General features: G+C 39.7%; 1 protein-coding gene across 1 annotated transcript in view; it reads right to left on the minus strand.

The window, feature by feature from the left end:
- LOC132382315 (protein FAM227B-like) overlaps positions 1-25,310 on the minus strand; it is a 235,453-nt gene that overhangs the window by 177,913 nt on the left and 32,230 nt on the right. Inside the window, exons 6-8 of the mRNA XM_059952449.1 lie at positions 19,709-19,813; positions 19,369-19,467; positions 18,163-18,264 (exon numbers count right to left, since the gene is read on the minus strand). Of these exons, the coding sequence (XP_059808432.1) occupies positions 18,163-18,264; positions 19,369-19,467; positions 19,709-19,813 (306 nt within the window). The remainder of the gene's footprint in view (positions 1-18,162; positions 18,265-19,368; positions 19,468-19,708; positions 19,814-25,310) is intronic.

Consider the following 25,310-nt stretch of genomic DNA (forward strand, 5'->3'; position numbering starts at 1 on the left):
AGGCACTCATTTTGCTTATAAGCTTAACTGCTACAATCAAAACAGCTGAAGTGAACTTTGCTAATATCATGAAAGTAACGCAGGAACATTTAGAACCAAAACCACATTTGATTGCAGAACACTTTACGTTTCATTAGTGGAATCAAAAGGAAGGGGAGTCCAGTTCAGCATGCATGTCTGAATTGAACAGGTTGTCTGAGTATTGTCAGTTCAGTGATAGACTTAATGATAGTTTAATTTGTGGAATCTTACAAGAAAGCATTCAGAAGTGGCTCCTAACCGGGTTAGGCTTACATTTCGAAGAGCAGTTGTAATGGCTCTGTCAATTGAAACAGTACAGATGCAATGAATTGTAGTCAAGAATGAAAGTGAGTACAAACAAAATTGCAACTTCTATACAGAAACAGGCCTGGCCAAACAGACTGTGTTACCATTGTGGCAGGGGCTCACATTCACCGGACCAATGCAGATTTAAAGGCAAAACTTGCAGAATACACAACAAAGTAGGGCACATACAAAGAGCATGTTGGACAGACAAAAATAAATGGACTGCTCAGGGAAGAGAAAAAGAAAAAGATAAAAGGTCAAGTTGCAGTTTCAAAAAGAGCACCAATCTGCAATCTGCTGATGAAAAATCTGATAATGATGAGAATGACTCAGGACTGGGTAGCATTGAGTTTATAATGTGAAAACTAACAATAGACAAGCAATATGGCTTACCCTAGAAGTAAACAGCAAATTAATTAAAATGGAATTGGACACTGACTCGGCTGTTTCAGCCATTCCACAAAATGAGTTTGAACAGCATTTCAAAGATACTGATTTGAAGCCTGCAAATATCCAACTATGAACTTATACAGGAGAAAAGATAACTCCTGTGGGTATGGTATTTGTAACAGTGAACTGCAACAACCAACAAGCCACATTGGCTTTCATGTGGTAAAAACAGAAGGACCAACATTCTGGGGTGTGATTGGTTGAGACAACTACAACTTTCTTGGAGATCCATCCACTATTTGCATGCCACATACCCTGTGATAGTGTCACCTGAAAGTGAATTTAAAAAGGTACTGGATAATACACCAATAGTGTTCAAGGATGGTATTGGAAAACTCAAGTATATCAAAGGTAAAATAGTGCTAAATGAACCTATCCAGTTCCTTATACCATCCATGACTAAGTAGCCAGTTAGCTAGGTTGCATGGAGTCTGAAGGAATTTTTCCTAGGTTGAGTGGAGCACATGGGCAAGCCAGTGATCCCAATAGCAATGAAAAATGGGTCTATCAGGATCTGTGGTAATTTTAAGGTCACCGTCAACCCACTAGTGAAACTAGATCAGTACTCTCTGCCCAGGATAGAGAATATGGAAACCTTTCTGTAGGAAAATACTTCAGCAAACTGGACTTGGCTCAGGCCTACCTACAGATGAAAATGCAAGAAGAGTTTAAAGTGGTTCTAACCATAAACACTCACAAAGGGTTTTATTAATATAATAGACTTATTTTTGGAGAAGCATCTGCCCTTGCACTCTGGAAGAAAGCTATGTATCAGGTGCTATAAGGTTGCTCTAGTACTTGGTGTTACCTGGAAGACAGCATTGTTACAGGTAAGGATGACAAGGAACATCTCCAAAATCTCAAGACAAGTATTAGAAACGTTAGAAGATTATGGGCTCGGAGCATGATGCAACAAGTGTGAATTCTTTAAACCAAGCATCACGTACTGTGGTTATTCACAAGAATTACATAAGTGCGCTGAGAAAATTCAAGCAGTGGTGGATGTCCCTAGGCCAAAGGACATGCCACAGTTGCAGTCCTTTTTAGGATTTGTCAATTACTATAACAGGGTCCTGACAAACCTGGCTACTGTGTTCCAGCCCTTGCTCTCGTTACTGCAGATCAGGAAAAAAAATGGCAATGGAGTGAGCTGGCTTTCAAAAAAGGAAAAGGAAATGGTGGTATCAGACACTATTCACACATTATGATTCATGTCATTTAGTGAAGTTTACCATGCACTGTTTGGGATGCCAACACATCCAAAAGGTCAGAATCAGGTTTAATATCATTGGCATAAATTATGAAATTTGTTAACTTTAGAGACAGCAGTACAATGAAATTCATAATAATATAGAAAATAAATAAGTTCATTACAGCAAGTATATATACATATATTAAATTGTTAAATTAAAAATAGTGCAGAAACAAATAATATTAAAAAAAGTTCGGTAGTGTTCAATGTCCATTTTGGAATCATATGGTAGAGAGGAAGAAGCTGTTCCTGAATCACTGAGTGTGTGCCTTTAGGCTTCTGTACCTCCTTCTTGATGGTAACAATGAGAAGAGGACTTGTCCTGGGTGATGGGGTTCTCTAATAATGGATGGTACCTTTCTGAGGCACTGCTCCTTGAAGATGTCCTGGGTACTACTGAGGCTGGTACTCAAGACGGAACTGACTAATTTTACAACTTACTATAGCTTCTTGCGATCCTATGCTGCAGCCACACCTCCCCCACCCCCCATACCAGACAGTGATACAGCCAGCCAGAATGCTCTCCATAGTACCACAGTACATCTGTTGAAAGTTTTCAAGTGTTTAGGCAACAAACCAAATCTCCTCAAACTCCTTATGAAATACAGCCATTGTCTTGCCTTCTAAATAGCTGCATTGATACACTGGGACCAGGTTAGATCCTCAGAGACCTTGCCACCCAGGAACTTGAAATTGCTCAGTGTCCAGAGTCAATCCCAGAGCTGTCAGAACCAACTCTTACAGTCCCAAAGTCAACTCCTATAACTACAACAGAGGTGGCCCCAGAATCTGGGATTGTTTCACAGTCACAAGTCTCACCTGCCAAGCAGAATGATGTCCCTTGTTAGGAAAGATTTTATCCCACAAGAGTAAGGAATCCTCCATGTCAATTAAACCTTTTGGCCTGAACGGGACAACTTAAAATTTACTATGCTATGGATGTCGATATAGTATGCTGTGTATCTAAGTTGAGGTGGATTCTGTATTGAGCCGGAGTTTATAACTAAGCAGAATCAGGTTTATTATCACTAGCATGTGACGTGAAATTTGATAACTTAGGGAGGAATGTTGTGTATTTAATATTTCAGTACTATTGTTTGAATAAGCATTATTTGTTATTTACATAAATCATTACAGGTTAAATGTGGAAGTACATAAATGGCATACATCATGCCTATACGTCATACTTGAGTGCCTCACCTAGACTAAAGATAAAGTTAGACGTACATTCCTGGCTTCCTTCTTCTTCTTTCAATTAAGTTTAATGTTTTGGAGTTAAAAAAAAACAGAAACCACTTAATGTCTTGGTCTGCTTAGAAGTAGAAGGTTCACAGTGTTCAAAGCAGAGCTGGGGTGGAGCAGTGAGGTGTGAGACAAGAGACTACATAGAGATTATTAAGACAGATCAAGCGAAAAGGGTTTTATAAAAATGAGGTGACATGTGATACAAGCATGATAGTGGATAACAATAAGGGAAAGTTTACCTGAAACTGGAAAATTCAGTTTTTTCAGAAGGTTGCAAATAAGATAGTATGTTGCTTATATAGTTTATATAAGGCCCCATTATGTCAGTAAAGGGGGCTGCATTTATTAACACAAGAAATTCCGTAGACATTGGAAATACAAATCAATGTACACAGGTTTGGCAGTATCTATGGAGAGGAATAAACAGACAACGCTCCAGGCCATTCTGACAGGTTGAAAAGTGAATGAGAATTAGATTGGCAGATGATATAAAAATAATGATCATCCTTTTGGACTAAGTGCAGGTGCTCTGCAAACTAATCATCCAATCTGCATTAGGTGTCTGCAGTGCCAAAGAGGCCACATTGTAAGCAGTGAATGTGTTAGACTAGATTAGAAGAAATGTGAGTGAATTCCTGCTTCAGTTGAATATAATTTGGGTTCCTTGTCAGGAAGGGGTGAGTGGGCAGGTGTTGCACCTCTTCCAGATGTTCACAAAGATGTGTGGGACAGATGAGGGAAATGGAGTCCCAGAGTGAGTCATTCCTGCTAAATACAGACAAGCAAACGAAGAGGGGAAGATGATGGAGTTGACAGAAATTGTAAAAGATAATACATTGAATGGGAAAGTTAGAGAAAAGGGGAAGAGCCAGTGTACAACTTCATTTGCTGCCATTTCTCCGCTGTGAACTTGTCACATAGTTATGATCCTGCTATAACCATAAAAATCAGTAATTCCTAGGCATTTATTTACTCATTGCTGATGTTATATATTGTGAAGCTAAGATGACACCTTAAAGTTCCAAAAGGATAAACACTTCTTCAGATTACTTCACAGAACAGAACATAGCACGTACTCAAGTACTGGACAGTATTTTGTGCAATTCATTGCTTATTTCTCTCTGCGTTTCTTTATTTAGACCTATGTTCTACTTTTTTCCTTTCAGTCACTGAAACAGTTACTGACCGAATGTGAAAGTCAAAAGTAAATTTCCCCATTCTGCGGTGCATTGGAGGTTAAGGGGAGACTAACCAGAAATTCATCAAATTATGACAAGCACGGATACAGTAGATAGTGTTACAACCACGGATTCAGCAGCGCAGTAGATACGGCAATTGTGCTTGTGAATTTGCACATGCTAATTATTTAATCATGATAGTATTTAACTCCATTCCTGTCGATGTAGTGCTTGTTGAGACTTGGACAGAGCATAGCAACTCTTCGCTGTTGTTTTGCATTCAGCCTTCCCTGAGATATTGGACTTTCAAGTCAACCGACTCTGAAGGCTAGCAGTACTTGTTTTATGTTTAGACGTTCTTTTCAGCTGCAGTGTAGGCTTCGTTTTCCTTTTGAGAGTTTTAGTTAATGGTCCTGCTTGACCTAGCATTTACTGTTTTATTTTCCCTTTAACACTGTTCGTATTGAAGTCTGTAAACTATCAACCTGCTTCAGTGTCTCGCACTCCTCACCTGGGCCAAACCCGAACCTGGTAACAGCAAATCTCAACCAACAAAGATGGACCCAGCAGAGAGAGAGCAGCTGACCTTGGCCATGAGATTCATTGGCCAGGTAGGAGACAAGCTACAGGCAATGGATTCTGTTCTCAGTGAAGTTACAGAGGCAATGAGGCAGAAAACCTCATGCCAGCAGGCCCAGTATCACTTGGAGGAACAGGTATCGTCCCTAGCTGCAACTGTTCAACAGCTCGCCACAGACAAATGGACTCGTGTCTGCGATTTCTGCACTCACAACCGCTGTCCTCGACCTTACCACGAACAGCCAGCATCAGCTGACAACCATTAACTTTCTTGCCAACTCAATTTTGTAGCCGCAAGCTGCCTCAGTCCCACTCCCAGCATCTCACAGGTCCTCCTTTTCTGCTGCCCCGACAATCTCTGCTACTAATGCTCCTGCTCCCGTACTCAGACCAGATCCGTCTCCCACGACCATTCAGGAACCGAGTATCCCACCACCAGGCAGATATTCTGGTGATCCCGATGGTTGCAGAATTTTATTACCCAATATGAGCTGACACTCCATGTCCAGCATGGTCATTTTGGTGATGATGCGTGAAAATTGGTGCACTTGGTCAGTCTTCTTGACGGGCCTCCACTCAGCCTGTTCAGTGCTTTACAAGAGCAAGGATACCCCACAGCCCAGTCGTTCTAATATTTTGTGGCGGAGTTAAGGAGGGTTTTTGATCTTCCAGTACAGGGTCAGGAGGCTGCCTACTGACTCTTGGACCTGCGCCAAGGCAGAGGAATAGTGAGCGCCTATGCAGTCAAATTCCGTACCCTTGCAATAGAAAACGAAGCCTACACTGTGGCCGAAAAGAACATCTAAAAGTAAAACAAATACCTCTAGTCTTCAGAGCCGGTTGACTTGAAAATCCAATATATCAGGGAAGGCAGAATGCAAAACAGCAGCAAAGTGTTGCTATGCACTGTCCAAGTCTCAACAAGCATTATGACGACAAGTATAGAGCTAAATACTGTCACTATTAAATAATAATTAGTTGACACGTGCAAATTCACAAGCACAATTGCCGTATCGACTGCATTGCCGAATCCGGGTTTGTGACAGATAATCAGAGCCTTTCTCTCGGGGTAAAAATGTCAGATATTAGAGGACTTAGCTTTAAGTTGAGAGGGGAAAACATTGAAGAGATGTTCAGGATGGTTTTTTTTTAAAACAGAAGGTGCCATGTATCTGGAACATGCTGCCAAGATTGGTGGTGGAAGCAGACACAATAGTCACATTAAAGAGCCATTTAGATGGACACACAAGTGTGCAGGCTGTGGTGAGATATATATCAAATGTACGCAGATAGGTTTAATTTTATTTAACATCACAGTTGGCACAAATATCATGGGCAGAAGAGCCTATTCCTGTGCTGTACTGCCCTACATTCTATTTTACAGCTATATGACCACTCATCTTTAAGAGAGACATCCTTTCAGTATGATTTTCCAATACCACATCCCCTACACCCATTCTCAGGGTAAACATGCATTGATAACTTAATCGCAATTTAAAAAAAAACCTGAACAGGGAATCATGTATGCATTCAAATCACTGAACTTCTACCTGAATTTGCAAATAACCTTTATGTTTTCAACATTCAGTCTTACCTCTCTACACTAAGTCTAAGTAACCACACTGAGTACTGGAAGTATTACTGAAAGAAATTATTGACACTATTTCTAGCCTTTAGTTTCACACTTTTAAATCATGCATATTTTGGTTATTATAACCCATAAATCTGTACAACATTCAATAACAGATGTTAAAGGTGTAATAAAAATCATAAGCTAACAGGCCTAGAATGCCATCCTCACAAGTCTGCAAAAATGCAAGATCCATATTCCAGTTCCAACCTGGGAGATGAAGAAATAAACAGCATAAAAGAGAAATAATTAGAAAAACGTGCAGAACACCCAAAAGAAAAAAGGGCTTTCAACAGTGCATAACAAAGCTAAAATTTTAGCCTGATAGAAACTGCAGGTAACATGTTTATTCTTTCATCAAATTTATATGGAAGGAGAAAAGAAATAACAAGTATTCTCTGTTTTATCATAGTCCTAAAACAAAGTGCTACTATTTGGCACCCATTAACATTTAGCACTTCACTGGTCTTATTCAGAACAGTTGCTTTCTGTTTGGCCATGGAAAAAACATTTACTATCCTTAAAGCAATGAATTAGTACCCAAATAACAAGGAAGCAATTTGTTCTCCTGGTTTTCGTTCTGCTATATTAATATTTTGTCTGAATCACAGCCTATTTCCTCTTGATTCATGTAACTAATGACTAAATATTACAAATTCCAGCAAGAAAACTTACAAGTACAATTACTTCTTATTCTACTCTGCTAAGTACATTTCATGGATAATTATCACAGTCACTCATTCTTACTGAGATTAGAATAACAGATTGATTAAGTGTACTCGTCTTAGACACAGCAAAGTGTATTCTAAACTAAACCCATGAGGTTAAATTGCAGCCCTAAGTTGCAATGCATGTTAGAAAAACAAAATTCGAAAGTTATAGCTAGATGTATATTTGGAAACTGGAATAAAAGCAGAGAGAAAGAAAGTATCTTTGTTGCTGAGTAATGCTAAGCATCTTATTGATAATTAGGATGGAAGTGCCAATTTGAAGCACAAGTTCAGTTTTGCAGGTGCTTTTGTGTCAAACAATTCTCCTTTTACAGCAGTACAATAACTTGTGCTGCCTACATTTCTGATTTTTCACAGTTGTATGGTACTTAAGAGTGAAGTAAATTATAAAAGATCCTTCATAAACCCAAAGTGGCAGAGTACAATGCAAAACTGATATATAGTAGAACTCCAACCCATTATCCAACTAAAGAAAAATCCCTGAAGTTCAGCATTTGGTTCATTGTCAAAAATCCCAATGGTTCATTCTCTTGCTCCAGGGAAAGGAACAACACAATTTTTTTTCAAAAGGCATCAATCATTATCTAAGACATTTAAGCTGTTCCTGATCATTTGCCACTTGATGAGACCTGGTTCCCGCATTCCCCAAGCAGTCACATGCTGCCTGTAAGGAGATTGTACGTTCTCCCTGCGACTGCGTGGGTTTCCTTTGTGTGCTGTGGTTTCCTCCCACAGTCCAAAGATGTACCGGTTGGCAGGTTAATTGGTTATTACAAATGGTCCCATGATTAGGCTAGGATTGAGTCAGGAAATTGCTGGGTAGTGTGCTTCGAAGGACTGGAAGTGCCTTTACTGCACTGTACTTCAATTAAAAAAGATTCACTCCAATTTAAGTTACAAGACTTAACTGAAATAGACCATGAGGCCCAAATAGATGAACTACTATCTATGTTCCTTATGAATCTTTTCCCACTATACTTCATCTAACTGTTGTTCTATCATTGTTCCACTTACATACTCATCTACCTTTCCTTTAAATTCAAAATGCTATTGGCTTTGATACTTGATGCATTAGTAAATTCCACATGTATATCAATAAATTTCTCCTAAATTCTCACTGGATTAGATTATCCTGTCCCCAAGCAAGTTCAAATTGAAGTTCTAGTTTCTTGTCATCTGACTGTACATATACACAACCCCAAATGAATCAATGATCCTCCAGACCATAGTCCACCCACACAACATATATCACACACAGCGCATAAAGCAAATTTTATACTATAAATAAATTAATAAAATATAATTCAAAATGCATGTGGTAAAGTGCGGCATTAGAAAACAGGAAACAGTGCAAAAAACAGCGTTTTTGCATCTGCAGATTTTCTCATGCTCAGTGTATTCATGAGTCCACAGCCTGAAGGAAGAAGCTGTTAACCATTCCAGCAGTCCTAGTCCTGATGTTTCAGTACCCTCTTCCTAATGGTAGTGGAGATTGTGGGATGGGTGATAGGGATCCTCAACAATGCCTTGAGCCCTTCATCTGCAATCCTGTGCAGTTGTGGGTCCAGGTTACATGTCCGTTATGTGCACACCAAGGATCTTTGTGGTTTTTACTCTTTCCATGGCAGAGCCATTGTGCAATGGAGAGTGGTTGACCTGTGCTTTTCTGAAGTCCACAATCGTCTCTTTTGTCTTGTCCAAGTTGAGACTCTGGTTGTTGCTCTCCACCATTTGACAAGCTCCTCTGGCTCTGTATGTCGACTCATCTTTGTTGCTGATGAGGCCAACCACTGTATTATCAACCCTGGGGAGCACCAGTGCTCAGTGTGGTAGAGTTTGGGATGGTACTACCAACTCGGACTGACTGGCATCCTTCCATCAAAAAGTCCATCATCCAGTCACAGAGAGGGCTGCTGAGTCCCAACAAGGACAGTTTAGCTACCAGTCTCTGAGGTGTGACCTTGCTAAATGCAAAGCTGAAGTCAATGAACAACATCTTGCATTTGTTTTTGAGGTGGGACAGAATGGATTGGAGGGTTCAGGCTATGGCATCATCAGTGGACTGATTTGAGCAGTAGGCAAACTGGAAATGGTCCAATTGAACTGGAATCCATTACCAGCACCTCTAAGCACTTCAGTGGCACTGGGCAGTAAAAACTTAGTCCATTTACCATGGTTCTCTTGGACTCTGGAATGATGGTGGCTGTCCTGAAGCCTGCAGGGAGAGTGAGCTGTGTCAGAGAGATATTTAAGATGTCTTTTAGGAACTCTGTTAGCTGGGCCACCCAGTCAGTCAGCACCTGACAAGTTATGTTGTGTGGCCCTGGGTTTATCCTGGCTAGGATCCTCCTCACCTTGGCTACGGCCAGATAGTGTGCCTGTTCTTCAGGAAGGGAGGGAGCTTTCCTCAATGTCACAGTATTCAATCAGTCAAATCGTGCATAGAATGCATTCAGCCTATAGTTAGGCTGAATGCCTAACTAGTTCAGCCTAAAGGGATAGTTGTCACTGATGCACAGGGTGGACTTGTAATCGGTTATGATTTGTATACTTTACCACATGCACTGTGTGTCTCCTCTCCTGGTGTCACAAAGGTTTCTGTGGATTTTCTGTGCGTACTCATGCTTTTTCTTCCTGATGGCAGACTAATTCCTTACGTATGTCTGCATAATGTCCAAACCTCTCCATTTTCCTCACATTCATGTGCCTATTTCAACGTTTCTTAGAAGTCCCTTCTACCACTACCCCAGGCAGTGCAATTCAGAAACCCACCAACCCACCACTCTCTTTGTGAAAAGCTTTTCTCGCACATCTCTAACCTTTAAAATTAACCCATTTCACCTTAAATGCATGCCTTCTGGTAATAGATATTGCAATCCAGCGAAAAAGATATTGTCTGTCTACGCTATTATGCCTCTCATAATGTTATAAACTTCTATTAGATCTCCCTTCAGCCTCCACTGCGCCAGAGAAAACAACCCACATTTATTCAGGCTCTCATGATAGCACATGCCCTCTAAACCAGGCAGCATCGTGGTAAGATTCTGCACCCTCTCCAAATCCTCAAAATCCTCTCTATTATGGGGTAACCAGAACTTTATGCAATAATCCAGATGCGGCTAAACTAGAGTTTTAGAAAGCTGCAACACAACTTCCTGACGTGAAGTCAATGCCTCACTAATAAAAGCTATATGCCTTTTTTACCGCTCTATAAACCTGTGTAAGCACATTCAGGGAACTATGAACTTGGAGCCCAAGATCCCTGTGTTCCTCAATGCTGTTAAGTGGCTTGTCCTTAACAGTGTACTGTCTCCTCACATTTGATCTACCAAGGTGATTTGGCTGGGTTAAACTCCATCTGCCATTTTTCTGCCATTATCTGCAACTGAACTATATATCCTGCTGTATTCTTTGCCAGCCACAACATCACAAATCTTTGTAGCATCTGAAAAATTACTAATCTACCCATCTACAGTACATTTTCATCCAGGTCATTTATATACATCACAAACAGCAGAGCTCCCAGTACAGATTGCACAGAACACCACTAACCACAGACCTTCAGTTAGAATTAAGTCTTTTTGATCACTGTCCTCAGTCTTTTATGGGCAAGACAGTTCTGAAATCAAGTGGCCAATTCACCAAGGATTCCATGCATTTAATCTACTGATTGAGCTTCCCAGGAAAGATCTTGACAAATGTCTTACTAAAATCTATGTAGACAACATCCACAACTCTATCTTTATCAATCACCCACATCACCCCATTAAAAGTCTCTATCAATTTAGTAATACACAATTTTCCCCACACAAAGCCATGCTCACAATCATCATTATTGCAGTGCTGCTTGACGTGGGCAACCATGGTCTTCGACTATGATTGTTCTTGGTAAATTTTTCTACAGAAGTGATTTGTCATCGCCTTCTTTTGTGCTGTGTCTTTACAAGCCAGGTGACCCCAGCCATTACCAATACTCTTCAGAGATTGTTTGCCTGGCTTCAGTGGTCACATAATCAGGACTTGTGATATGCACCAGCTGCTCATAACAACCATCCACCACCTGCTCCCATGGCTTCATTGACTCCTGATTGGGGGCTAAGCAGGTGCAACACATTGCCTACGGGTGACCCATAGACTAGTTCTCCCTAATAAGGACATGTTTTACCAGATGCTGATAAATCCTATCCCTAAGAATTCTCGCCATTAACTTCCTTACCGCTGATGTGAGACTCAGCAGTCTTTAGTTTCCAGGATTATCCCTGGTTCCCTTCTTGAACAATGAAACACCATTATTTACTTGCCAGTCCCTGGGATCTCACCTGTGACTGGAGAGATCAGGAAGATATTGGTCAAGACCCCAGCAATCTCTTCACTTGCCTCTCTCAACAACCTGGGGTATATCCCATCAGGCCCTCGGGACTTATCCATTTTAATGCTTATTAAGAGACTGACACTACCTCCTCCTTTACATCAAAATGCCCCAGCATATTAATACTCTCAGCACAGATCTATCTATACTGCACGTCTTTTCTGTGTGCTCTTGGTGTATGTATAGAATCCCTGGGATTCTCTTTAACCCAACTTGCCAAGGACTTTTTATGGCCCCTCCTAGCTTTTCCATTTCCCTTGAGTTCTTTTCCGGCTTCTTTTCATCCTCAAGGATTTTGTTTGGTTCTAGCTTCCTGAGCTTTACATACTTTTCCTTTTTCTTCTCAACTAAACTCATCACCTCCCTCAATATCCAAGGTTTCCTTACATTGCCATTCTTGTCCCTCCTTCTGACTCGAACATACCTGTCCCATACTCTGTGCAGTTTGTTTTGAAACATCCACCTCATGTCAGATGTGGACTTGCCCAAAAAGAGCAGTTTTTGTCTAATGTTTTCATATTTTGTCCTCCTCCAGTTTAACCCTGTCCTGATGAAGAGTCTCATCCCGAAACATCAGCTTTATTTATTTCCATTCATGCTACCTGACCTCTTGAGTGCAGCTGTGATATTGTCCCTTATTAATAGTGCAAATTCACTGCCTTCCCTTTTTTACCTCCCTTTCTATCTTTTCATCAAAACTCTGAGACATTAAGCATCCATTTCTGTCCCTTTTTCTACCAAGTCTCTGTAATGGCCACAACATCATAGTTCCATGTACTGATCCGTGCTCTAAGTTCATCACTTTTATTCAGAATACTCCTAGCATTAGAATAAATACACTTTGCACTGTCCATTCTATGGTATCCATCCATTACTTTGTTCCTGCCTGGTTTTACTGGCCCTGGTATCTACCTTCCTCTGCATCCCTCTGTCTTCTGACTTGGTCCCCTGGTTCCCACCCCTTTGTTTGAACTCTCCCAAATAGCACTAATGACCTCCCTGGCCAGGATATTGGTTCCCCTCCAGTTTAGGTGCAACCTGTCCCTCTTGTACAGTCAGTCCTGCCCAAGAAGAGATTCCAATTATCTAATCTGAAAGCCTGCTCTCTGCACCAGTTCCTCAGCAACTCATTCATCTATATTATCATCCTATTCCTGCCATGCACGTGGCACTGGGAATATAGTGTGAAGTGGTAAGCAAGGATCAGCAGAGCAGAATTGAGATTTAAAATGAAGTGCACATGCTAGAAATCTGAAAAATAGTTCAAAGTAAAAACAAATCTGACAGTGTCAGACCAGAAAAATATTAACACTGCTTCTCCTTCCCCAGATGCTGTCTGACCTCCTGAGTGATTCCATAATGTCTTGATTTAATTATTGCAGAACTGAGGTCTTTTGCCCAGAATACCTAATAGCATTTGACAACACACTGCCTAAAATATTTTGAACAGTTTTCATGCGTGTCTGATAATTTCTAAAACTTAACGTAATTCATCTTGAATTAGCTTAATAACCTTCTAGCTTAGTACTGTGGATTTTACTTACAAAACACAGATTTAAATCACAGTATTGAGTCAGAACAATGAATCAAGCTATTTTAATCTCAAAATGATTTGATAACTGTGAAGATCAGAAATGTTTCTAGACTAATCAAATTAAACACATAAAAGTCTCAAAAATTAAAAACAAGAAAATGAAGTAAAATAACAAACACACAGCCTTTTCCTCTGGACCATCAGCTGTATGTTAATAAATACGGTAACCATTCGTACATCAGCTCTCCTAGATTAAAGCTGATATGAAGCACATATGGACCTTACAAGGCATCACTACTTCACGTGAGCATGTCAGTTACAACAGCAATCAGATGTACCAGCAAACAACGTCAGACCTTTGTATGGGACTGGTTGAAGATGGAAGTCTAAGGCTCCTGGGGTTGCATATAGCTAATAGGCAGCATTTCCAATCAGAATCTGTGCTATTGATTAAAGTGATTCTGCTCATTAGTGCTTATTTCATATTTATGAAACCCTTAAACATCACCACCAACACTGAGCAACGTATCCTTAGGTGGAACCATCTTCTCTAAGATAGTAAGAGCTTATTATAAACAAATGCATTAAATTGAAAGAATTCATTTGAGTGCATCTGAATGGTAGACTCTTGCCAAATAAAGACTACAAGGCTTTGCAATTTAAGTTTCTATCGTGCCTCTCCTATCTCTTGACTCAGAATGCTGTACCTGGGACTTACAGCCTTAGTTACCCTCAAGAAAAGGAGTACAAAACAAACTGATGAACTTAGAGTGGTAATGTGGTGGATATGGATTTTAGTAAGGCATATGACAAGGTTCCTCGTGTTAGACTCATTCAGAAAGTTAGGAGGCATGGAATCCAGTGCAATGTAGTTATGTGGATTCAGTACTGACTTACCTATAGAAGACACGTAATATAGAAACATAGAAAATAGGTGCAGGAGTAGGCCATTCAGCCCTTTGAGCCTGCACCGCCATTCAGTATGATCATGGCTGATCATCCAACTCAGAACCCTGTACCTGCTTTCTCTCCATACCCCTTGATCCCTTTAGCCACAAGAGCCATATCTAACTTCCTCTTAAATATAGCCAATGAACCAGTCTCAACTGTTTCCTGTGGCAGAGAATTCCACAGATTCACCACTCTCTGTGTGAAGAAGTTTTTCCTTGGTAAATGGTGGTAGATGGAGTGTATTCTGCCTGGACATCAGTGACTAGAGTGTCCTGCAGTGATCTGTTCTGGGACCCCTGTTCTTTGTAATTTTTTATAAATGACTTAGATGAGGAAGTGGAAGAGAGGGTTATTAATTTTGCAGGTGACATGAATGTTGGTGGTGTTGTGGATAGTGTAGAAGGTTGTCGTATGTTATAATGGGACATTAGTAGGATGCAGAGTAAGGCTGCAAATTTGCAGATGGAGTGCAATCAGGAGAAGTGTGAAGTGATACATTTTGGAAGGTCGAACTCAAAGGCAGAGTACAAGACTAATGACAGGATTCTTAGCAGTGAGGAGTAACAGAGAAACCTAGGGGTCTACGTCCATAGATCACTCAAAGTTGCCAAGCAAGTTGATAGAGTGGTTAAGAAAGCAACACACACAAAATGCTGGAGGAACTCAGCAGGCTGGGCAGCATCTATGGAAAAGAGTAGTATCGATGTTTTGGGCTGAGACTCTTCATCAGAACTGGAGAAAAGAAAGATGAAGAATCAAAGTAAGAAGGTGGGGGGAGGGAGGAAGAAACAGAAGGTGAGAAGTGAACCTGGGAAGGGCAAAGAAAAGAACTGGGAAGTTGATTGATGAAAGAGATTCAAAGCAGGAGAAGGGGGAATCTGATAGGAAAGGACAGAAAGCCATGGAAGAGAGAAAATGGGGAGGAGCACCAGAGGGAGGTGATGGGTAAGTAAGGAGATACGGTGAGAGAGGGAAGTGGAAATGGGGAATGGTGAGGGGGGGGGGGATATACAGGAGGCCACACCAGGAGCACCGGATACAGTAGATGACCGCAACAGACTCACAGGTGAAGTGTTGCCTCACCTGGAAGGATGTCTGCAGCCCTGAATGGTAGTGAGGAAGGAGGTGTAGGGGCAGGTGTAGCAATTGTTCCACTTGCAAGGATAAGTGCCAGAAGTGTTATCAGTGGGGAGGGAGGATTGGACAAGGGAGTTGCGTAGGGAGCAATCCCTGTGGAAAACAGAAAGTGAAGAGGGAGGGGAGGATGTGCTTGGTGGTGAGATCCTGTTGGAGATGGAGGAACCTTCTCCAACCCTATTTCTATTAAACCAATTAACTTCCCAGCTCTTTATTTCACTCTCTTTGTTTCACCTATCATCTTGTGTTTCTTCCTTCTGTTCCCCCTAACTTCTTACTCTGATGCTTCATCTTTTTCCTCCAGTCCCGATGAAGGGTCTTGGCCTGAAACATCAACTGTAATCTTTTCCATAAATGCTGTATAGCCTGCTGATTTACTCTAGCATTTTGTGTGTGTTGCTTGGATTTCCAGCATCTCTAGATTTTCTCTTATTTGTGGTTAAGAAGGCATATGGTGTGTTGACCTTCATTAGCCATTGTATTGAGTTCAAGAGCCACGGGGTAATGTTACAGCTCTATAAAACTCTGGCTAGACCGCACTAGAGTATTCTGTCTGGTTGTTTCATTATAGATAGATCTGTAAGCTTTAGAGAGGAATCAGAGAAGATTTATTAGGATGCTGTCTTGGTTAGACAGCATGCCTTATGAGGAAAGTTTGAGTGAACTAGAACTTTCCTCTTTGTAGCAAAGGAAGATATGAGATGACTTGATAGAGGTGTATAAGATGATAAGGTGCATAGAGTGGATAGCCAGCAGCTTTTCTCCAAGGTGGCAAAGGCTAATGAGAGGACATCATTTTAAGGTGATTGTTGGAAACTATAGTGGCGAAGTCAGAGATACTTTTGTTTTACACAGAGAGTGGTAAATGCATAGAGGGCCCTGCCAGGGATAGTGATAGAGTCAGATACATCAACAATGGTTAAGAGACTCTTAGACAGGCATGTAGATGAAATAAATATGGAGGGTTATCTGGGAGGGAAGGGTTAGGTTGATCTTGGAGTAGATTAAGAGGCTGGTGCAACATTATAGACCTAAGAGTCTGTACTGGGTTATACTGTTCTACATTTTACATTACACCTTTATAACATATTCATCATTTCATTTAGTATGCAAAAATATTCATAATTATGATAATTTTTTTCAATGACACAAAATGCATAATTTCTTTAGGATCAATCTGCACATTGATACTAAAATTGTTGAAACACTATGCATAAAAATCTGTTTAATTTTGTATGCAATAATCAATTTCAAATTTCAATAATCAAATAAACCAAATCACAGGAGAATTACTTAATGCCTTTTATATTCTTCTTTCTTGACTTCTGGTTTCCATTTTTGTAAATGCTAAAACCTTAAATAATTATCAGTTAATGATCATACTTGTTATTAACATACTGACCTACATAAAGTCACCTAGTGTTTTTAAGGATTTCTGGTTGCCATGGGAGTGAGAGAAAATATGGTGGGAAGAAGATTCCAGCAAGAGACAAGGGGGATGGGGAAAGTCACCCATGGGTCTCCCAGGGAGTAACCCTTTGCCTAGACTGTAGAATAGGTGCCAGTAGCCACATTTAGCAACACACTTGGGTCCAAAGATCAAGGAGTCTCACAAAATTCTATTCTTATGGAAGTATGGTGCTATTCATTAAAAAAAATAAAAACTATATGCTTTCATTCTTAAAGGTACTCCAAGTTTATTTATCGTCATGATTAAAAGCTGTATGTCATGACCTCTTCTCCAAATTTTTGAAATTGAGTAATTAAAAAGTATGATGCAAGGGATGACAACATCAGAGATGCAAAATGTGAGCGGGAAGTGAAATTTGCATTAAAGTAATTTTTTTTCAGGGCAATTTATACATGCATTAAATCCAAGAGGGTACAAAGGACAATTCAGGGATAAGGGAGCTGAATTTATGCCTGAAATCAAAGGAAGTCAGCAATGTACTAAGAGATTGCAAGGACAGCAAGTCAGGGAGGGGCATAGAAATAATGTCGTGCATTTGATATCGAGGAAGAGGAGTTGTTGGAGGCTCATGAAAAACATTAAGATTCCTAGAGTCTGATGGATTTGAAGTATTAAATGCAGTTCTGGTCGTGGCAGTACAGGAAGAGTGTGCAGAAGAGGTTCCTCAGGATAATGTCTTGATTAGAGAGAATTAGTATAACAAGAGATTGGACAAACTAGGATTGTTTTCCCTGGAGCATTAGAAGTCAAAAGGAAACCTGACAGAAGTATATAGAATTATGAAAGACACAGACAAATGTGGACAGTCAGAATTTTTTCCCCCAAGGAAGGAAATGTCAAATACTCAAAGGCTTAGTTTTAAGGTGAGAGGAGGAAAGTTTAAAGGAAGTTTATGATTCAAGTTTTTTTTTAACATAGAGAGTGGTAAGTGCCTAGTTTGTGCTGCAGGGAAGGTGGTGGAAGCAGATACAAATGTAATTTTTAAGCAGCACATGAACTGGTGGGGAAGAGAGGGTTACAAACCTTGTGTGGGGAAATGGAATTAATTATGTGCTAAGAAATACCCTGACCATGTTCCCTCTAGACAGACCTTCGGAAAGAATTAGGCGTAAACTCTTTAAAATTGTTTCATTATATACAATTTATGAAAAGAGTTAGTTCAGCTGGGCCCAATGCACAGGCAACTATATCCTGATAGAAAGTTAGTGTTACCAATAAGCTAGAGTAATATTTAAGCAAAGAAAAACCAATATTGAATAGTAAATACGGTAATAAACCTCACCAAATGTTTACATTTGGGTGACGTACCTGAAAAAACATATCTAGCACCTCAACAGGGGCAATCATGAGAAGTGCCACAAAACTGTCTGCAATTCTGCTAAATAGGTAATCTTGATCTTCTCTGGAAGGCTTGTAATGATCAAAATAAAAATAATTTGTTAAAGTCACTTGTTCATTAATGAACAGTTCTATAAGGTAAATACAACTGAAAATCAGATGCCAAATGCACCATTTTCTAGCATGTTATTATTGATAAAGAACATAAGAGCTAGACGCAAGATTAGCTAACTGGCTCTTTGAGCCTCCTTTATCATTTGACAATACCATTCTACTTCAGTAACACTTTCATGCTTCAAAATTTTCCTATGTCTTTTATTTTTGACTTGGTTCTAAATAGACATCATTACATTTCATCACAAAACTTATTTTATGCATTGACATTAACTGGGATTGACAAATAAAATCAAATTTGCCTCTACAGCTTACATAGATTCATGTTTGGGTTCTGCAGGATTAACACTGGGACTGAACTATATAGAACTGTCTATTATCAGTATTATAATTACTGATTTGTAGAAATTGTTAAGGATAAGCCAGTATAGAAATGTCAAACACTAATAATCTGCCATCCAATTGCTTTGAAATCCTGATGGTGCTATCTGGCTTATTCATCTTATTCATTTTTACAGTGTGGGAACAGGGGGTTTGGAATGCTGCTGTGGTCATTTTCTAGTCTGTGGGATGGGTGCGTGACTGGAGCTGGAGTTGGGATCTGAAAAATGAATGGTCAGAAGTATCAGTATATTTGCAGATGGAACTGAGATGTAGCATGCTTGCATATTTCCCACTCTCTTTAAACCCACCAGAATCACTAGAAACTTTAGTTGTTATGTAACATGTAAAATAAGTGGGAAAACCAGTGCCACCAAATTCATAATGACGTTGAATTTTCTCAGTTTTATTGTGTTGACACTAAGCAACCTGCTGGTGCTCTATTAACCTATCATTCGAAGTGGGAAAATACAAATGCAATTCATCTTCAATGTCTCCAGGATTCAGCATGAGAAACAGCGTATGTTGGGAAGCATAACTCATAATCCTATACAGATGTATTATGCACAGTTTGAGGCAAGTCACTTTAGGGAGTGGCAAAATTGAAAAATTGCCCCAGTATTTGTAAGCCATTACAAATGAAATTATTTCAAAAAGAAGTCATTATTGACATGGATGTACCTTAAATTTGTGAAGAAGGAACCACCAAAATGCATCTTGAAGAATAGCAACAGATGGCTCGGATAGAATCAACTTCTTCCAGGTAGTTTGAAATGCAGGCTGTAAACAAGTTGATGTTGTTTTGGTATTAGTTAACTCTGAGGTGAATACAAATTGCTTGAGATGAAGTGCTGTAATTAAATTGTATTTTTCTCTTTATCTCATCTAAAACACTTGGGCACATGTTGCAATGCTTGAAGAACCACTTTTTCCTTTGTGAGGATCTCAAAGCTTTAACTGTATTATAACAGAGCCAAATGAAGACATATAAACAACAAGGGAAACTTCAAAGTTTACTTACACTAAACGTATGTGTCTTTCTAAGCAAGTAGAACAACTGCATTGCTTCAAGATGTCCAGGAAGTTTTGTAAACTCCAAAGGTTTGAAGCCTGGAAAAGTTTGAGACTAAATGGAAGACAACAGTGAAATTAAAACAAAGAAAACAGAAGCTTTTTATTTAGAGATAGGGAATATGTTTGCATTAAACTATTTCACACAATAGAGAAAAAAGGGCAAAGAGAATAGTTTATCCATTTCCTAGTTCAAAGATAAACCATCAGCTCTTTATCCAGCCATCTGTCATTTCTCTCTTTGCAGATTGAGCATTCTTCATTATGGTTATAGAATACAGAAAAATAATCTGTAGAACCCAAACCCAAGTTCTAAGAATTCTGTTTGAAGCCTACAAAACACATGAGATATAAAATAACAATGGGAATGGGGCCAGATAATATACTATGCAATCCTAAAAAAAAAATAAGGAATATTTTTACCTACAAAATTAGGTAAAATGCAGAAACTTTCAAAATAAAACCACACAAAATGAATCATAAAATTATAAATCAGTCAAACACAAATGATAGAAAAGGCTATGATTTAATCAGATTCTGCATTGATTTACAAGGTTTGTCATTTCTGAATTAGTGAAAAGGAGTGTAAAATGAGGACGTATCCTAACCCCTTGCATTTATAGTGCACTATTCATTTAGATAAAAAGTCCACAATTACTTCACAAACAAGTGATCATAAAAAGTAAATATTGAGAAAAAGAGTCCCAACAAAGAAATCAATGTTTTGTAATTATTGTGTTTAAAAATGTTTTGAAAGAATTTAGTGAAGGAAGATATTGAAGGCTATGCATTCCATGTATTATATATTTCATAAAAGGACAAATATACTGATACAGTGGAACATTATCATATTTTGGGCTTGATAAAACAACAAGAGCTCAGCAACAGAGTTAGTCCAAAACCATTAGCACCCCTTCTATGTATAAATAAAACAGAAAAAATAAATTTTGCACATTTTGAAGTCTTTTCACTCATTTCTGGTGTATGTACTGCCAGTAGGAAATTGGATCAATTAGGCTTAGTTTTCTTTTCCCCATCACATTTGACTAAAATTTAACCAAGAGTTGTAAAGTATAACCTCACAGCAAAATAGTACATCCATCACACAATTTGGAAACCATACAGTATATGAATTAAATAATCCTCTGGGACATCAATTTTACTTTCAATGATTACCCCTGGAAAGAAAACAAGCAGACAGTACTATCAAAGACTGCACTAACCTGTGGCCTCAAATGATCACTATTGAGTATCTTGAATATTCAATCAATCCTCTTCATAACAATTAGCCAACTGTACTTGACCTTTCCCCTTCCTTGATTTCCACCCTTCCCCTTAATTTTCTCTCCAAATATTTCCCTTTTCACTTCCCATTCTCTTCACGCTTTCTTCCAATTTTCACTATTTTCTTCTTCTCTTTGGCCATCTATGTGATCGTCACATGAAGTGTTCTTTAACATTATAGGCCTGTATCCCAGGAAACCACATGATTAGGTAGCAGTTGGCATCTGCAAACATTTAAATTGTTTTTCTAAATGTTTTCAAAAGGGAGCAAATCACAATAGTAAATTATCATGGTGAAGACATCCCAATTTAGATCTTTTGGTAGGCTCAATTTTCCCTTAGGGTAATGTGTGGCTGTAATTTCTATGTTTGGCAAAGCCTTCTAACAAACAGAAAAAAAAATAAACACAGAAAAATAGGAACATAACTAAGCCATTTGGCCCTTTGAGTCTGCTCCAGTATTCAATATGATCATGGCTATATTCATCCTCTCATCCAATTCTCCTTGATGCCTTTTGGGTCTAGAAATCTATCTACTTCCTCCTTAAATATAGCTACTGACTTGATCTTCACAGCCTTTTGTGATGGAGAATTCCACAAGTTCATGATTGTCTGAGTGAAGAATTTCTCTTCATCTCTGCCCATATTAGCAGAGGAAGCATCCTGCCTGCTTCTACACAATTACGTGAGCTTAAAGCATAGATTCCAATATTTAATCCTCAGAAGTCTAGAGATGTCCTTCATAATGTTAAAAAAAAGTCAGAAATGTCAGTTTTATATTTGGATGCTTTGTCCTCAGAAGTTGGATGAGTAAAGTCTACAACAGGTTAAACTATATGGTCTCAAATCAGTAATGCGTTGTATTGCAGTAATATAAAGTCTTTTACTCATACATGAGCCAAATGTTGTGACTGTGATCAAAGTCACCAGAGAGATATTGAAGCTGGTGGTACAGAAGTCTTGATTCATCACAACAAATGGACATTCTCATGGAATGGTAGAAGCTCACAAGCAAAAGTACAGTACATTTTTATACCTTTAAGATCAAAGATAACAGTAGGTGATACAAGTGTATTGTATTACAATTACAATGACGTTGTTTTACTTCAATATTTTGGGTTTTCGATGCTTCCTTTGAATTATATATGCATAGCAGGAGACACCCTGATGTTCAAACACCCTTGTTGTCACAGATATTCTAAAACTTCTGAAGACAGAGAGCCAGATGTTGAGCACACAATAGATCAACTATTGACAGAAACTATACCTGTGACCATATTTGATATGCTAAGAGACATCAGCCTGGTCTGCAATAGTCTAAGAGATTCGGTCGCAATAGTCATATAACTTAGCCATATTGCCTGGTCTGAAGCAAGTCAAACCAATTAACAAGACCCCATTGTCTTAACAACGCACATAAAATGCTGGTGGAAAGCAGCAGGCCAGGCAGTATCTATAGGAAGAAGTACAGTCGACGTTTTGGGCCAAGACTCTTCGGGTCTCAGCCCGAAACGTCGACTGTACTTCTTCCTATAGATGCTGCCCGGCCTGCTGCATTCCACCAGCATTTTGTGTGTGTTGCTTGAATTTCCAGCATCTGCAGATTTCCTCGTGTTTGCCCATTGTCTTAACGTTTGGTTGACGCAATTGCGATCTTTTACTCTGTGAGCAATTTAAAATCAATTTCTTGCTTCCAACTTACAATATGAACTGAAGGCTAATTACAAGTTTCATGCGCAAACACGAGGAAATCTGCAGATGCTGGAAATTCAAACAACACACACAAAATGCTGACGAAGGGTCTCGGCCCGAAACGTCGACAGTGCTTCTCCTTTTAGATGCAGCCTGGCCTGCTGTGTTCCACCAGCATTTTGTGTGTGTTGTACAAGTTTCATGAACTTATTTTCTTTTACAATAAGAAATGATGGCTAATTACAAGCTTCCTGAACTTATTTACATTTACAATAAGAACTGAAGACTGGTTCTTGCTTGAATTAATATTTGCTACATTCACATAACTCCAGAGTACTCCCTAGTACACACTTCTCTTGACCCCTAAACTGAAATCTGTCTCAGGAAGGCTGAACTTTAAGGAGTTCCTGATTAAGCAGGGCAGTGTAAATGCCCTTCACTTGGGAGCCATTCCCCAATTACTAACCTATCTTGTCTCCATGTGTAACTACATCTACTCTATCTGACATCCCTAATTGTCCAGAGATAACAATAAAAAGTTCCAGAAAATTGATCACATCCTCTTCACCCCTTCCAGCTCTGATAACTGAAATTATCAGACATGGTTGTCAGTAGTTACTGTGTGAGCAGGAGGCACCAGCAAGGTAACTTTCTTTCAGCTTCACAGTGAGCAGTTCACACTCTATGCCATGACAAAAGATTGCCAGAATAATCTGACAAGTCTCTTATGCCTTTGATTGATCTACAGAAGGGTTTCTGGTGGTGTCTATTTGAAAGGCTCTAAGGATGTCACCCCAAAGGCATGTCCTCCTAGCCTATACTTACAGTCACTGGCTCAACCACAGAAAAAAGACCTAGCTCATTTCTGCCCACTTCTATTCCAGGCTGGGGTGGCTGCCTTCAAACGCTGTGTGCAATTTCTTCTCTTTCTCCATCCATCTGGCCATCAAGTTTGTGGAACTTGTCTCTGTCATAACTCAATTCCTTTCCATCTGCTTTCCCCAATATCTTTCTATTCTGATCTATAAAACTAATCATCTACTCCCCACATCCAGCCCTCTTTATGCAGCATAGCTGCCGTTATACTTTAAACTTCATTTATGGTTCGATGTCATGCTTCGTGTTTTCTCTACTCATGTTTCCATTCTCTTTCATCTGTGGATCTACTTCTATCAGGTGTAGTTAGATACGATGCGGCAGGCTGGTATTCATCACTTAGACTCTCTGTAATGACACTTAATGGCGACTCATATGTTTTAATCTAACTCCACCATTTCCACTGGCTGCCTCGCTGAGTCTACACACAAACATAACAGTCATTTGACAGAAGCACTACCTGTGGTCCGATCCATCTGGGAGCAACCTCTGCCTTTTCAGGCAGTTCTCTTGCAATGACTTGGCCTCCCAACTGTGGAAAGATTATCTTCTCCCCCTCTGACTTTCTTTGATCAACAATCTGTTGCTGTTATGCTCAGTCCTTCAACACTTTAAGTTGGTTACAGAAGTCTTTAGCCTACTGGGTCACTTTATCCCTATAAGTTCCAGGCTTTGTAATCACCCCACAAGGAAATCACTGCGCTCACCCCGTCAGACCCAGCTTAAGGTTTGGGATTGCTCGCAACTTGTCAGGATTGTTGGCAATACATGAACCCATGTCTTTTCTGTCTCTTTTACTGTTTTAGCTAAGGCAGTTTTGATGGCTCAGTTCATCCTTTCCACCATTCCTGAACTCTGAGGGTGGTAGGCTACATGAAATATTTATTCAATCCGTAACAGCTTGCATATTTTTTTCATCACTTTCTCTGTGAAATATGCTCCCAGATCCGAGACAGGGAGCATATTTCACCTGATGGGTAGAGGCTTTGCTAATGAAAGCCTGTTCGCCAGCACAACGGCATGGAATTTAGCTCAGGAAATCCTCCCCTGGGGAAACCCTGCCCAGGTGTACTTTTTGGCAGGGGCCTCATTAAGTCCATTAGGTTGTTTTCCCAGGGCTGATTTGCTACTCATACCTTAATTCTCCACCAGGGTTATACTGGGCACAATTGATAGATTGTCTGACAGAATTTCTCAAAATCTCTGGCCACCACCAAAACCGATGAAGGGTTGTGACCAGATTGTGCCTTCCCTGATGTATCGCCCTGTGAGATAACTTTAGCAGTATAGGCCTGGTATATGCTGGGGCTACACCTATTCCTCCCCTATGTGTCCAGCTACTATATGTTTCCCTCTTTGCTTCTCCTCTTCTCCACATTCTCATTTAGCTTTACAAGATTAACTTTGGCAGCTTTTCCATCTACACAGGAATTTTCTGTTAGCTTGTGCTCTTCTGCTGCACATTTTCACTCTATGGTCTGCCCACTTATTCCCTCTCTGCTCTTTGTTTACCCTTTATGGTGAACTATTATTTTAATCACTGCGACCTCTGCAGACAACTTCACTGCTTCTCGCAGTTTTTGTATTAGGTGCCCAACCTAAAAACCTGTACTTGTTGAGGTTACCTCTCTCTATGTCCATGGCCTCAGGTCATCATGCACCATCCAAAAAGTGTACCTCATGTCTGCGCATATGTTCAC

The sequence above is a fragment of the Hypanus sabinus genome, chromosome 28, assembly GCF_030144855.1.
Source record: "Hypanus sabinus isolate sHypSab1 chromosome 28, sHypSab1.hap1, whole genome shotgun sequence".
NCBI classification, from domain to species: Eukaryota; Metazoa; Chordata; class Chondrichthyes; order Myliobatiformes; family Dasyatidae; genus Hypanus; species Hypanus sabinus.